This window comes from Aythya ferina (genome assembly GCF_964211825.1).
Source record: "Aythya ferina genome assembly, chromosome: 10".
NCBI classification, from domain to species: Eukaryota; Metazoa; Chordata; class Aves; order Anseriformes; family Anatidae; genus Aythya; species Aythya ferina.
The window spans coordinates 10,334,458-10,350,749 of NC_140306.1; the positions used below are offsets into that span (position 1 = coordinate 10,334,458).

The window sequence follows — 16,292 nt, forward strand, 5'->3', positions numbered from 1 at the left end:
GCTTCCCTGCCTTTAGTGAGCTCATGATATGGTTCTTTTTGATATTTAATCAATCAGGAATAATGGTTTCATTCTTTATTTCAGTCTGAGGAGACATGTGGCTGCTATTAACAGACTAGCTGATAAGGGCATGTTTTTTTGGGATTATGGCAATGCGTTTCTCTTGGAAGCTCAAAGGGCTGGTGAGTAGATTCTGGAGTTCTTAGATGGGAACGAGCAAATCTTAATACTTCTTTCCATCCCTATTCTTTGGTTGGATAGGGTTGGTCACAGCGTTATGCCAACTCTTTAGTCCCTCTTGTTCTATCACTGTTCTCTGGGGTCCTTTACTTCCTCTGTGGCTAAGAGAAAGCCTTCATGGGAACCCAGGTGCAGTCTGGTTATATATTTTATATTTTTTTCATCAAAATCAAGTTACTGATGACTCTAAAATCCTTTTATAGGTGCTGATGTTGAGAAAAAAGGAGGCAATAAAACAGAATTCAGATATCCTTCCTACGTTCAGCACATCATGGGGTATGTTGGGTAGATCTGGGACTAAAGTACTCTAATGCTTTATGGCTATTGGAGACTTCACTTAATGAAAATCTGGCAGCATAGTGTATACAATGAAAAGGAATCAGCTACAGCAGTAGGAAATTTGATCTTACAGGTGTTATGTCAGAGTTAGTCTAATTCTCTTCTAATTTTGAGTAGTGCCCAGTGTGGCTTAGGAGGATGTTCTATAAGCATCGTGCTTGTGTTTTCTATTGGTTTCAGTAGAGCTACAAGGAAAAGAAGTGACAGATCTGGAAGGACATGTGTGACTAGTATAAGACTCTAATAGCAGAGGTGTTTTGCTAATAATTTGCGGTGAAAGGCATGACAAGTCTTGTTAACTTGGTGTAAAAGCTTTATCCTTTTTTGGATTAAAAAGCCTTATGAAAACAGATACCAGATGTCTGAACAGTAAGCTAAAACATTGCCAAAACAAAACTCTTTATTCCTTTACATGAGTAGTTGCATTTTCTCTTTTGTTGCATCAATTTTCTTTAAGAAGCTCTACTCAAGAAAATAGCCAAGTTGCTGCCTCAAACTGTAACTATCCGCAAATTCACCTCTAAGAGCTTAAATTGAAGAGCTTGTCTCTTCAGAGCACTAGAGCATAATTTCAAATCATTGGAGCCTATGTCTGCACCGAACACAAAACACGTCTGAAATAAGACTTTTTTCTGCCTGTGTCACCAGCTGCACTCCTCACTCAAGCTGTCCATGCACTGCTCGTAGAAAGATAGAAAGACCTGAGCTCAGGACATCCACTGAAAGACTTGGTTATAACACCTTCTGACTCATGCTTAGCTTGCCTGTACTATGTGAATAAAAGCTTGAATGTAGAGTAAGGCACCCACCAGATTCTCTGAAGCTCGAATGAAGTGTCTTACTCTTGTGTGTAAACAATGTGGACAACAGATGAGTCTGGACTCAGGCACTTTCTCAAACCTACAATAGTCTGATAGTATAGATAGTAAATTTTATGAAACAGAAAACAAAATTGCAATTCATCTGATGGTACACCTGTTTGATTGAACTGTCCAACATTTCTATCAAAATTGTTGTCTGACTGTATTTTTACACGCCAGTCATTGGCTGCAGGAAACAGCACTGTTTAATTAGTTAATGGCTCCTGATGCTTCTGTTTAGATTAGTTCATTGAAAATGTTTGAAATTCTTCCGTCTCCAGCTAATGAAAGAAAAGCACTGCTAGCAGCCAGGATAAATAAAGAAAGAATTTCAACCATCTGTTAATGAAACATGTTCTCTTCCCAGGGACATTTTTTCCCTGGGATTTGGGCCATTCCGTTGGGTTTGTACCTCAGGTGACCCACAGGATCTTGCTACCACTGACTCAATTGCCATGTCTGTGCTGGAGGACTCCATTCGTCGGGGAGGTAAGACAACATCCCATGCCCCCATCACTGGGAGTGTTTTTGAGGACAAAAGTGAACTGAGTTGTACATATGATGGTTTTTGGCTGAAACCATAGAAAGCAGTCTTTTGCTTGTTCCATGTAGGCAGGAGATCTCATTCTTCCCCAAACTCGTATAAGGAATGTAACCAGTAGGTAAGATGTAAAAACACCAAGTAGCGAGGTTATTGATCCCAAAACTATTGCTTCAGTTTTGGCTAAGAGCATTTATTTTCATTTGTTAAAGATTTTCCTGCACTCTGTCACCTTGAAACTTTAAGGCAAACAGTATCTTTCATTAGGTCTCCAAGAGCTTCATAAAGGAGTCAAATTGTTTTGCCCCTGTCTCTCAGGGGAATGAGATATGGGAATCTACAGAGGTTTGTGAGTGGTTAGTAAGCAGATCAGTGGCCTGAAAGCCAGATTTCATGGGCTTGGTGCTCCATCCAGTGTCATTTATTTGGGATTACAATTTTGAGATCTGAAATTTTTTTGCTATTTGTTAATAAAGTGGCAGCTGATTCTGCCATTTGTGAAACCAAATTGGGATTCATGGTTGTGTATACTGCACCAGTATCTAGGAATTACACTTTCACTCTTCCATATCAAAATGCTGTAGTTTCTTTAAAAAATAATGTAGCTATTTTTCTGCTGTGTACTGAAATCACCAGTCACCTCTCAAGACTGAACTGATGCATGACCTTTGGATGGTTTGCATTGCAAGACTCAGAAATGGATCAGTTACTGTGTGCACAATAGTATGTGGGTATTTTTACAGATGCTACTGTAAAGCTGAGTAGAGAATTCTCTTCCACATTAAAAAAAAAAAAAAAAAAAATGAACTCTTGCATGTATATTCTTAATTCAAATTTTAAAATGGCATTTTAAAATCCCAACAGGTGAAAACAGGCTTAAGGGAAATGCTAGCAATGCTATTATTTGATTTGCTGTTGTGTTTGGCAGGACAATGGGAATAGGATTTCAAAGAGAAATGAAAGCAGAATTTGGCCAGAAAATAAACAGCCATTCATGGGTTCATGTTCTTAACTGTTACACTTGCTGTCCAGTCCCTGTGGGACGTGAGCTTAGACCAAATTCCAGGGTCTGGATATACTCATATGCATATGTATCTAAAATCTGAGCCTGCATTTGAATTTTATAAAAGAATTGGTTGTGATGGTTAAAAGAAAACTCCACAGAGCTGAAGTCTATTGTATTCCAACTCTAAACTTTTGACCCGGCCTTGAACTCAATGTTAAGCATTCTTCCTCTTTTGGGGAGATGAATTTTTATGCTTAAACCTCACAAACTGAAAAAATCCAATATAGTTTTATTTGCTTCCAATGCCAAGGCACCTCAGCTTTAAATTAGCATCTGTGCAAGAGATGCAGCACTGATGACTGAAGTGTAACTTGGATTTACTACCTCTCTGGCAGCTTGGAGGCTGAGCTGTTAACAACAACACAAATCTCCCAAGAGCAAAAGAGAAGCAACCTCTGTGTTAATGAAGACTGTTCCTCTGCTGCATACACAATGTCTTCTAGTATTTTTTTAAAGCCTAAAAAAGCACAGGAGACCATGAAATTCCAGAAGTAACATGGTAGCCTTGCCTGTTTAGGAAGGATTCCTTTTGGGGTGTGGGATTGAAGGCTGGCAGCAGTTTAGCAAATGAAACACATGGAGCTCTTTCTAGAAAGTTAAGCTCTTTCTAGAAAAAGCTGTAAGATTTTCAGTTGCAGGAAGGTCCAAATAAAAGGGAGGATTCTTCACTTCCCCAGGGCTAATAGATGAAAACTAAACTGGTGGTCACCTCTGCAGTTTAGGACAGAGAATGACTGTTACTGGAGCTGTCTGGGAGAGACAGACGTGCTGTGTGGAGATGTGTGTGTAGGCAGTTTGCTCATCTGACTACCCTTCTGGTGATGTTCTATAGAATTAACAGATGGATCTTTTCTATAAGTCCATGCACAGCGAGGTATAAAATGTGATAAGTATTCTGAGATGTTTTATAAAAATAGTAGAAAGGAACTCAATGGTTTATAAAAATGGTAGAAAGGAACTCTTTCACTATTTGGTTTTCTAGAGTAACACCTGTAAACTCTCACAAAATGTCTGTAATAACCTAAATTAATACTACCCATTACATTCTAGAAGATGTTTCCTTGAAACTTCTGAATGGCAGCACAATCCTACTAGGACAGCACAAGCAGATGTTTTGTCTTTCACTCCCTATGAGTCTAAGAGCTGACACGTTAATCCTCATCACAGTGTTTAGAAGCTCTCATTTGGAAGCAACCCATAAAGCCCTGACAGGTCCTTTTAGGATTGTTAAAGCTGTGTCTTGGAAGGCCTTCCTCTGCAAGAATGAATGTATTTTGTATTTCTCTTTAATGATATGTTTAACCCAGAGTAGTTCTAGTTTTAGATGCGTATTTGCTGTCATATTGCCTAAATGGAAAGATAGCAGTCTAAACACTCTGCTCAGTTACCTGGCCAATTTCAAGTTAGCAGTGTGCAGTTACTCCAGTTTGACTTGCAAATGCAAATCATTTGTACGTTATAATCTGACTTGAAAATGGGTGAGAGCTGGGAAGAGGTAGGAGACATGCTGTCTTGGCATCTGCAGAAATGATTATGATTTGGAGCTCCGGTGCACAAGCAAGTCACTGTGGCTTAGCATGCTGCCACATGCCAGCTGAGTCCTGGTGGCTGCCTGTGTCTCTCAGGCCAAAGTAATGCAACATAACTCTAGGCCAATCTTTGCCTGTAACTACGCCTATAGGGAGTAACTTCCTAAGCACTGTAACCTCAGCTGTGCTCACACGCACCCTTTGTAGAAAGGCATAACTGTGAAAGCCCCCCAAATTAAGATAATAAGACAATGCTTCTGTGCTGCTCTACACTCCTCCCTTTAGTTACTCATGTGATACAGATGGTGCCATGCCTTTGGACGCAGCTGGCTATACTGATGTTGCCATGTATCTGACTGATATGTGCCATATTTGCCTGTCTTTCACTTCAAATATCTTTGTTCTTTGTCCTCCTGGAGAGTAGTTCAAGATGTTGTATTCAATTCTCAGATAACGTACGTGTCTAGACAAGGTATAGGGTGAATTTACACGCAGTTGCTAACCCATAAGTCTTTCTGTGCAGTTTGTGCTCTGTAATAATGTGAGGCAACGTACTGCAGTTTGTAAGATATACATGGCTGACTTCAGGTTTATCTTGGGATAAGAATGTTCACACGAGCAATTCAGTACAGAGCAATTGCAATCCTATAAATCTATATCCCAAGCACTGATGTAACTTATCCTCAAGTATATATTACCAACTGCTTCTGAGAATTTCTGATAGATGCTCGGCAGAGTTATTTACTACCTGATGCAACACTGGGCTGTGGTACCCAATATCATGGAATTTGCTGAAGTTACTAATTTAGCAAAGGCTCAGAAAGTGTCTGGTCATCTAGTAGGCAGCAAGCCAGGTTGCTGAAAATGAGCAGTATGTGCAGCCCATATTTCAAGGTTTAATTTAGTTTGCTAAAGACCTGAATGGGAGCTATAATTCTAACTGCCTGCTCCACAGCATCTCATACCTTTCTCTAAATATATTTTACCAATTACTGCATTGGCTGTGAAGAGCACAGCACTTTATATATGCGTGCTTGTATCTCAGAGCAGAATTTGACTTGCTAGTGCTGTCAGATGAATTTAATTTAATTTAGAGCATATTGCATTAATTTTCAAAACCTATTTTTTCTTGCTTTCTCTTGCAAGTGAGCACATCTGTGAAGCAGCAGTACCATGACAACATCCGCTGGATTCGGGAAGCTGGCAGGCACAGCTTGGTAAGTGCACAACCTCCTTCAGCACAAGCGATCGTTCCTTGTCCAGGACAGTTTCAAATGCTGGAGTGAAAAGTAGGAATGTGTATGAATGAAAACACTGTCTGTAAATACCAGGGCTCATAACTAAACATCTCTCCACAGCAGGGGTTTAGGGTGAGCTGAAGCAGTTCTTTCCCTTCACCTCTTCATCTGGAAATGTTAAAATAATACAGCAAGCTGTAGTCTTGTATCTGGAGTGAAACAGGCTAGTGATTTTTCTCCACCTGATTTGGAACTACCTTTCAGCACCATTCAAAATGTCCTTCATTTGGCCCAACCTCATTAGGCCTACAGTTCTCAGTTCCCCTTTCAAAACAGGTATGTTATATTATGGGAAGCAGGATGGCAATGAAACATCCCTTGTTTTTCTTTTAGGGCAGGCTCTCACTGTGAAGCTAACTGGTAATACTGAAGGGCTTACATGTGCTCTCCTCATCTGGAAACCAGACTGGTCTGTGGAGTAAAGGCTGGAGAGGAGCATAGCAGTGCAGGACAGATGTTCTTTGACATTCTTTGTCTCTGTATTTCTCTTCCCTTCCAGCCCACCACCACCAGTTCCAAACCTCTGCTTCTCAGATGTTGATAAGGGGTTTGTTGATAGGGGGATTATAGTTTAGCAATCAGGTTGATTTTAAAAACAGGATTTATTGGAAAGTAGTGGCTGAATACAGAAATACATCTCACTGTTTGTGCAAGTGGAGATAAAACTCAGTTCAAAGAAGGGCTTTAATTTATATTTTCTGAAAGCTGGATGTTGATGAATGAATAATCTGTACTTTCTCCTACAGAAGGAGGCAATCCTGTGACTATATCTATCTGGGACCTGAAGATAAGCCAGTTGCACAGAGAACCTTATCACTCTGGCTTTTTTATTTTGCAGGTTGTCGGCTCTCAAGCTAGAATCTTATATTCTGATCAGAGGGGTCGTGTGTCTATAGCTGTGGCTATTAATCGAGCGATTTCTGAAGGAAGGATTAAGGTTTGCCTTTTTCCTCTTGATATGGTCCAGTAATTGTGTTTAGTATCTGAGGCTAGGGTGGCAGGTGGGAAAGGAGAAAGCTTCAATCAATAAGAGCAGAAATGCCTGCTATTTACGTGGGACCATTCTGTTAAAATATGTTAAAGGTCAGTCCTCCTCTGTATGTAACCAGTATTGTGTTATGTAAAGGTTTAGAAACTGAAATACATTGCCCTTTATTTCATGTTCGAAATTTGCTTTATTCTGTGTTTGAGCAACTGCAGGTACAATGCACCACACTGTGACTTGATGAAAACACAAGACAGGGTCTCAAACTCCTTAGCAGTGCCCCAAGATGACACATAACTAGAGGCCATGCCACTGCCCAGTGTTTCTTACCCTCAATCCCCTGCTTTCAGCCATATTATTACATCTACTGATTTAATTCAAAATTGTTCCTTAACTTTTGAAAGATTGTGATACCTGCTTTTAAACAGTCCTCATCAGTGTCCCTGCTGGGTGTATACAGCAGCAGCAGATCTAGGCATGTTTACTCATCTCAATCTCTTTTATAGCCAAACTACAATAATTGCCATATTAAAAGGGGCAAATTCAAGTAAAATTTAAAATGGATTCCAGCTAGGGAAGGCTTGTGTTTTTGTTACTCAGAAAATGTTTGTTAAAATATTTCAAATGTTGAGCTGTTGACCTTCTCAGGATTCAAAACGAACATCACTGCAAGCTAGTCTTAAAAAATAAACCTGACCAGGCAGAGCACTCCCATGGAGCTGTGACTGACAGGGTCAGACTCCCAGGCCCTTCAGATTTTATGTACTTTTTTCATTACTTCAAATCTCCATTCCGCCTCTTGCAATCTGGGTACTCATTTCTATTTTCAATTATTTTCTAATCCACTGCCAGCATAAAACAAAGCCAGCTAATTCTAGACCAAACCATGTCAAAAGAGTGAATTATTCTTACAGAAGCCTGGTGCAAGACCTGCAGCTGGTCTAGATTCATACTGTTAGTTAAATTCCAAATCAAGAATGGACTTGTTTGAGATGCAGGAGATCACTAATTTTCATTGTTGCCTTATTTTTAGTCTTGAAGACTTCCAAAAGAATGAAAACAGTAATATTTGCTATTTGTTTGCTGTTGTTCAGAGAAATAACTACTTGTGAAGGAAGATTTTTTGCATTCTGAAGTGTCTTTGAAATTTCGGCAAAGAAAGGCTTCAGATGAAATTGCCACACTACTTTTCTTCTTCTTCCTGTCCTGTTTGAGGATGGCACTGACAAAAAGAACAAACTCCTTTTGCTGGCTATGAAATGATAATGACTCTCATGAACAAGCAGCATATCAATGTCCCTTTGCTAATAAATTATAGCAGGGAGAGGAGATTTAGGGAGTTTAGGAGATGGAACAAAGCTGAGATTTGAGATGACTTCAGATAAAGTGAATTCAGCAAAATATGATCTGTGGTAACATTTCCAGTCCATGAAGGACTCCATTTGCTTGTCCTTGGATTTTGCAGGCTCCAGTAGTCCTCAGCCGAGATCACCATGATGTGAGCGGGACTGACAGTCCTTACAGAGAAACGTCAAACATTTATGATGGATCAGCCTTTTGCGCAGGTCAGCAGAGCATCTGAGACTTGTCTGTACAGGCAAACAAGAAAATTGCTTTAAAAGAGAATTTTTTATGCAACATTTTGAAATGTTTTTGTTCAACCCTATAATCCTAATTAATCAGATTTTCTGTGAATGTGACATAGCTGTCAAGAGATAAAGAAATGTCTGTAGAGCTAGATAAATAGGGGAGGCTCAGAACAATGACAATTCAATGAAGATGCACCAGATTTACTTCACTGTAAATGGAGAGCAATCTGTTTTAGAGAACTGCATCTTGTGTTTGATTTTAATTTTGCACCTCACTCTTTCAAAGAGGTGATCTGACCAGAATTACAGCAGTAATTCATCAGGATGCACAAAATCAGATCTATAGCAGCATTTTGCTTAAAGCAAAATCAAGGACTCAGAAGTCTGGAGTTTCTGAGAGGAACTTTTCTGGGCATAAGGGTACATATATACTTTGCTAGTGAAAGCACAAAAATGGAAGTCAGGAGTTCTGGATTATATTCCAAACCTTGTTGCTCACTCAGTGTGACTGTGGGCAAATTATGTACACTCGCTGTTCAAAAGAAACCTGACCTGAGCTAACCAGAATCTGCTCTTAAGGTTGTGAAATGGTGCTTTAGAAAAAAATAAATCCAACATATCAGACTGCAGATGTGAAAAATGAGTGAAGCACTAAATGTTTTTAACCTAAATCTTCCTCAATTTTCCATCCATAAAGTGGAAATGATGACGATAATTTTAGCCCGGTAGTGTTATCACATGCCATGAACTGACAATCATGAAGTGACTTCAGAGAGGAGGATGCAAGCTGCTGTAGAAAGAGAAATTATGATTGAGGTAGCTGAGAATATTGAATGGCTCCCATTATGACTGAGAATTCATAATAGAAACAAATTATGGCTCAATGTTAAGGAAAAAAGTTCCCTGCTATCTTAAATGGACTGCTTGATGAAATGAGGCTTTTAGCAGTACCTATCAGCCCCACTTCAACATTTTCTGAGTTTGTTGGCTGGTTCTAATGTGCCAGATGGATAGAGGCCTGAAATAATGTTTGCTTCTGCCAAGCTGTGAGAAAATGGTGCAGCTGCACAGAGAACAGCAATCCAAATTGAAGTCTCCACCAAAGAGCCTAACCATATAAGTAAACACCAGGCAATGCTCTCAGAAGAGGGCAAATAGAAACAAGGCCTGCTAACCCGGTTGCTTACTATGTTATCTGTTTTTCTTTGAGTTTTGTGAATTAAATGAACAATTTGCCTTCTCCATGGGCTTATCCAAATCCTGTTGACCACTGATTTCACTGGTCTTTAAAACCAAGTCTAACTCTGTTTTCCAGATGAGCCTCTGGAGGTAATTAAAGAACACCTTGCATCTTAGGTCTTCCTCTCTCTTCTTTCCCTCCTTTTCTGTTGTTTTAACGCCAAATTTGAGCTAGTTCGATTGAAATTGGCTCCTCTCTGGCACAAAAGGAATTTTTGAGTCTTTGCCTGTGTCATTTTGTTTTGCAGTAAGGACCTCAGTCTGATCCCTGTCAAACGGGTCATCGCTGCTCTGCAGAGTATTTCAGCACAGACATTTGTGCAGTTAGTGACCTTTACTGAAACCAAGGAGCACAGTGTTATTACGTTGTTGGTCTATTTACCATGCTCCTTGTCTAAGCTCCACTCTTATCATGCAAGTGGCTGAGGAAGAAATCTGTACATTTTTAGAGTATAGGGATTTGAATCTCTCCCATTTCCTGCTGACAGCACTATAATTATGATAATTGGGTTATTAAAGTGACATAATGCCAGATAAAAGATGCCATAATGGGGCTTTTGACAGGGTTTAACATAGATTAGTGCTCAAGTAAACTCATTTTTCCATCAGACGTGTAACTACTGTAGGTCTACAAATGTGACTAGGGACATTTGCTATGTCCCATTTTTTGCTGTTAAAAGCTTAGCAAGTAATCTATTGCTCCTGAATTAAATCTGGACAAGTGTTTTTTTTTTTTTTTTTTGTTTTTTTTTTTTTTTTAACTCTTATCCTCAGTGTGTACCTTTTTCCACCTCTCTGAGTATATCTTTTAGCACAAGTTGTAGTGAACATGAAATTCTAGTGATCACTTCAGCAGATATTGTGCATTTAACATTAGTCAAATTACATTTGGCTCCTACATTTATTTTTCTTCATTTATTAAAACAAAAGAAACATCCCATGTGATTTCAACAGTCCTAGTTTTGAGGGTGAAATTCCTGTGTCCAGAGAATGGCAGCTTATATCATTTTCATTGTGACTGTTCCTAAAATGCAACCCGTTAGCTTTAGACTGGTTTTCTGCACAGGGCTGAATTAACTCCTCAGTCTGATCTGAAAATACTTCAGCTCAGGCTCTCCTGAGAGCTACGAGGTACGTAGTTTTCCAAGTGACCCCTCACTTTGAAATCTTCTATGTGGATGTGTACAGCCTGTTCCATGACTGAGGCACTCCCAAGGAGAGGATTGTATTTCTTTCCACGCTCAGGAGCTACCTCCCAGCTGAGAAGTGGTACGTTCTTCAGCTTCTTGAACTGGATCACAAATACATAAAACTCCTTGTAAACCACGGTGTGAAATCAGCATTTGGTTCCTGCAGTGTAGGGAGGAAAGAAAGAATGGGAGAACTCTTGCCTGTTTGCCCCCCACCCAACATGAGATATTTACTATATATGTGAGAGAAGCTGTGTGTAAGCCCTGCTTCCAACACTGCCTTCAATCAGCCATAATCGAGGTGGCAGTGGAAGGAAGTGAGCAGCACAACAACAACAAAAACAAATGCAGCATGTCAGAGCCCTGGTAACTCCTTTTCTCTCCTCACAGACATGGCAGTACAAAACTTCGTAGGAGATGCGTTCAGAGGAGCAACCTGGGTTGCACTGCACAACGGTGGTGGAGTTGGCTGGTAAGAACTTACTTTTTTATTTTCTAAAGCTGGACTCTGAATCCAGTTATCACTGCTGTGCATGTGTGTGGGGACAAGAGACAGGAGGTGAATTTTAGAGAAGGTGTGCGTATGACTGGAGAAGTATGATGGGAAGGATGGGTTTGGAGACAAGGGATGGAAGGATGCATTATAAGGTAAAGTGTGGTGTTGTATGAGGCTCTCTTAATTAATGTCCATATGTCAAGAAAAAGTGTTTTGGACATTGGCCACAGCACAGTTTGGAGAACTTAATTTGCAAAACAAGGACAGTCTGCCATGGTCTTTTCGAACAGATCCCGTTTCCAAAGTTGTCTTCACACATGCACAGCCAGAGTGTTAGTGGATGGATTATGTTTAGATTTCCCCTTAAGCTGTATTTAAATCTGTGACCTTAGGACCCCAATATAAATGCCCATGTGCTAAAGTGCAACGAGGGGTTGTTGATACAAAACAGCTCAGGTGCCAGCAAACCCCCCACTCTTCTTTCTCCCCTTGTTTCTGCGTGGTACCATAAAAGACTACAGCTAAGCAAGGACTTGATTAAGCACCTTCTTCACGTAAGATGCAGAACTAGGATAAATGCCTAGACTAAGAAGCAGAATGAAAGAAATATCACTTATTGAGAAGGAAATTAATCTCCTTCATATGCTACTAAAAGGCTACTCTGGCTTAGCACAGACTAAGGGTAAAGGAAAGCCTGGGTACACTACAGAGTATTTAACTCTTGTTTGTTCTTTATGGCACGGTCCAGCAAAACCTCTCCCATTTACAGTCATGTCTTCATTTTGTCGTGTAGCCAGTCAAAAGGAGGACAACCCTCTATTAAATGTTCTAGTGATCTCTCACTTCACTGTTTCATCCAGCTCTGGAATATGCCAACAGCAGCAAACCAAAGAACTTGTTGCAGATGTTTTCCTCAGAGACACTTGATGATACCTAGTTATTACTCATCTGGATGAGCTGGAGCTAGAAAAATAACCCTTCAAGTCAGATGGAGAATTCCCTCCCCTGTACTCTACCTCCTTTGATTTTTCAGTAAAGTAGCTACTGAATAGAAGGTATGCAAGAGCAAAACTGAACAATGGGATAAGAAAGTTTTCTGTGGGCTTAGACACATGGAGTGAAAATCTGACTTTACTGATTTCAGTTGTAACAACCACAACGGTCAGGATTTTATTCACAACTTCCATAATTCTGAATGGAAAATACCAAAATATCCAGTTATTCTGGTTATTGCAGTCAGACTCCAGATAGTAGCAGACTAGATCTGTCTGAATGGCTTTAGTTGAGTTTAACCTTCTAAAACATTGCTTATGGAATACAAGAGAAGAACTCTTCTGCTAACTGTTGTGCAAAATGCTTGGAATGTTTTCATGGTGATTATAATTACTGGAATTGCTTAAGTAATTGCTTATGCCATGAGTGTTCTGTGCATTAATGATGCTTAATCAAGATGATCTTATTCCCTGTCTCTTTCTGGCCTCTATAAAGCCAATCCCTCCTGCACATTCCTAGCCCTCTGAGCAATTCAAACAGAATGAATCAATGGTGAGACTGCCCTGACTTCTGGAAAAACTGGGAATACAGTTTCATTGTATTGTTGCTTCTGAAGTGAAACTGCATCATTGGAAAGAAGTTGTCCCTGCAGGCAGAGGAAAGGTGCTGTCATTTATGTAATGAATTGGGAAGCTAGCATGTGACTATTCACTGAAATCAAAATATCCATGGAAAAGCAGGGCTTGATTGTCCTCTTTACCAGCTCCTGTGGCTGCTTAGTGACTTGTCATTGTGGCACAGTGTCTGCTCACCTTGTTCTCAGGAGTAGTCTTAACCCTCTGTGATTAAATGACTGTGCTTCAGTGAAGAATGCGGTGCCTGAAAATTAGTCCTGTCTCTGCATGAGCTTTAATAAGCCTCCATGCTGGGACTCAGATGCAGTAACAATGTCATGTCATTAGATGCCGCGGTCTGCAGAGCCCCGAAAGCCGTGGCACGACAGGTGGTTCTGCTTGGTTTAACTAATCACTGCACCACCCGGGCTAGTTAAAGCACTGTGCCCCTCTGCCTTCTCAGGAGAAAGAGAGGAATAATTTAAAGGTGGGAAAAGAAGCAAAACCATCCCCCAACCATTATAAATGACTTTCCTTGCCTGAAAGACAGATGCTTCTAGGTTTTAGGACTGTTTTGCTTTCTCTCTGGGGAGGTAAAAATTCAGCTGACTTTGTTGTAAAGAAATCTCCATGTGCCTGATAAAATATTCTTGTCAGCTGATTTGGAAATGTGAAGCATGTGAAAGCTTATATTTATAAGCAATAAACATATATTTATAAACAAACATGCGTATGATTAGAAGGAAATGAAGTTGCCATTGTACTGTTTTTGTTCAGGGAGTTCAGAAATAGCATTTGCACTGTGCCAAGCTCCCTGTCCTCCTTGCAGAGGCTGGGCTCGCCTGGATCTGTTGATAGATCTGCTGTGTCTTCTTTCTGAGACCAGAGGGATGTATTTTACCTGCTCTGACATCCTGCACAATAGCCTGGTGGGCAAACGGAAAAAAGCAGGATTAATATTTAGCTGGAATCTGCATCATGTGCTGTTGCAGAGGTTTAAGATTAACATGGTCTTGACTATAATTACAGCAAATGAATGTTATTCATTTCTTGCTGCCTCTTTATTTGCAGGAGAATATATGTTAGCATGGAGCCTGGGTAACCTATAGTAACAAAAAGGCAGAAGTAATTTAAGAATTGAACTGAGCTGTTGACAGTGTGACATCTTGTTTGTGAGAGAGGCCTTGTTTTCTTTGATCACCTTAGAAGGAGACATCTGGAAATTATAGGAGGTAGCTTAGGTCAAAATGCCACATGTTTCTTTAATTACCTGAAAATATGACCCAATGCTAATGAAGGCAGAGAGTTCCCCTTTAAAAGTGAGAGGTTTTGCTAGAAAATCCATCCTAACAAATGTTGACATCTAATTTATGAGTGATTTTTAGACAGTAGGACAGATTCTGATGAGTAATTCTGATTTACACTGGGGTAACTCCATGGAAATTGATGGAGAGACTTTGAATTTATGGAGTGCAAGCCAGATCAGACGCTCACTGCTGATGCTTGAGCTTCAAAGGATGCTCTTTGGGATGCTGTGCACAGAGGGGATCTCTACCACTGACAGAACATCATCTGTCAGTGTGAATAATCTTTACAAAGCACCAATTCAGAAATCTCATCTTATTGTCTGAAATCATAAGTAGGCTGCCTTGATAGTGATCATACTATGATCCTGATGCCATAACTGATGTTTGTAAGTGTACTCTGGGCTTATACTTTCACACTAGTCTTTTTTTACTGTTAATTTGGTCTCTGTACACAACAGAAGCAGAGTGTAGTGTGGTAACTGGCCATGGTCTTCATACGGTGACACTTGTAATGTTGTAGTTCAATCTGGTCACCTCTTTTGGAGAAGACAGTAACATGAGCCATTCAAAAAGTAGAGTTGGCAAGAAATACAAATGCTTGGATGCTTGTTTTCATCCCAAAATGAGACCTAGAGCAGTGTTAATGAAAGATTTCACACAGTAAGAAAACCCTAGGAATTAAATTCCAAACTGAAACATGTTGAGTGTCAATCAAAATGAAATGTATTATTTTGAATGTCAGAGGTTAGAATATTCAAACATCTCAGTTAAAACATGATTTTGTTTCAGATTTTCCTGCTAAATATAAGAAAGTGGTTAATCTTCTGATACTCTGCTATGACAAACGTTTGTTGGGGAAAAAAATAATTCAAGATAAAATGTATTTGTAATAGCAATATATCTAACAATGGTAAAGTGGAGGGAGTTCCAATAATGGGTAGAATCATTGTGACACCTGGAGCTCTGAGTTCTTTGCTCATCTATGTGACAAGGTCCTGCTTATCACACAGGTAGTGTATATAACCAGTGAAAGGGAATTAACATCACGTAATTAACAACATAACATTGAAAAGGGGAAAAATGTGAGTTTTAGTTTCACAAAGCAGATCAAGTTTGTTGAGGCTCCAATGCAGCTTGATTTTTCCCATTTCCTGAGAAGCAAAAGTTACTGCTGGAAAATGTAAGAAATGATTCTTTTCTGGATACCTAACTTCTGCCTGATTCATGGGTTTGTCCGATGTTATTCTAAGTAAATTTTGTGAATATACTCATTCTATTAACTATAAAACACTGAGGACAAATCTTGCCTCCAGGACCTTCGTTAGTATTCTCTCACACCACATGTTGCTTTGCTGTAAAACATGCCCCATCTCACACATTGCTGATGCTGGGTTATAGTGCTAGAAGTCTCTTACAGATTTACAGTAATAGATGATTTTCAAACTGTGTTCCCTACTATTCACCATATGCAACAAAGCAGGAACTTGAGCATACCAGATTTTGAAGTGAGACAAGATGTTTTTCTCTGTGTTTTCCCTGTCCTTTTAAAACCAGACTGGTATTTCTCCCAAGTGTGGTCTGTTAGTTTGGAGCATGTTTCTGTTCTTCTTCTGCCAATATGTCTGCTTCCTGAAAAGTTGGCACTGGTGTCTTTAAACATCTACATATCTCATACAAAGTGAATGACAACTTTTGAAATGATCAAGGCAGATGTGCATTAAGCAGTGGTTAACACTTTTTTAATTAGAGATGCTCTCTCATTTGTCTTGAGAGAATATAAATAGATCCATCTGTCTGCTTCAGTAAGTACACAATCCTCCTCATGATCCTAAGTATATGGCAGGCTCTAGCGTAGCAAACACGAACAGCTTAACCTTCAAAAATACCTTAAGATAGGTAACTCTCTAGTCCATCAGAAGTGCTAACCTTTCTTTACTTGTTTCTAGAGCCAGTACAAAGTGCGGTCCCCAGGAAACACAACATAAGCTTAGTTTTTGGCACACCTG

At 39.7% G+C, this 16,292-nt stretch overlaps 1 protein-coding gene across 2 annotated transcripts in view; it reads left to right on the forward strand.

Moving 5' to 3' along the window:
• The window catches only part of UROC1 (urocanate hydratase 1), a 38,697-nt gene that overhangs the window by 20,947 nt on the left and 1,458 nt on the right, over positions 1-16,292 (forward strand). For both annotated transcript variants that reach the window (XM_084530743.1, XM_084530742.1), the window contains exons 12-18: positions 85-182; positions 444-516; positions 1,807-1,928; positions 5,722-5,792; positions 6,712-6,810; positions 8,324-8,423; positions 11,267-11,348. In XM_084530743.1, the coding sequence (XP_084386869.1) occupies positions 85-182; positions 444-516; positions 1,807-1,928; positions 5,722-5,792; positions 6,712-6,810; positions 8,324-8,423; positions 11,267-11,348 (645 nt within the window). The remainder of the gene's footprint in view (positions 1-84; positions 183-443; positions 517-1,806; positions 1,929-5,721; positions 5,793-6,711; positions 6,811-8,323; positions 8,424-11,266; positions 11,349-16,292) is intronic.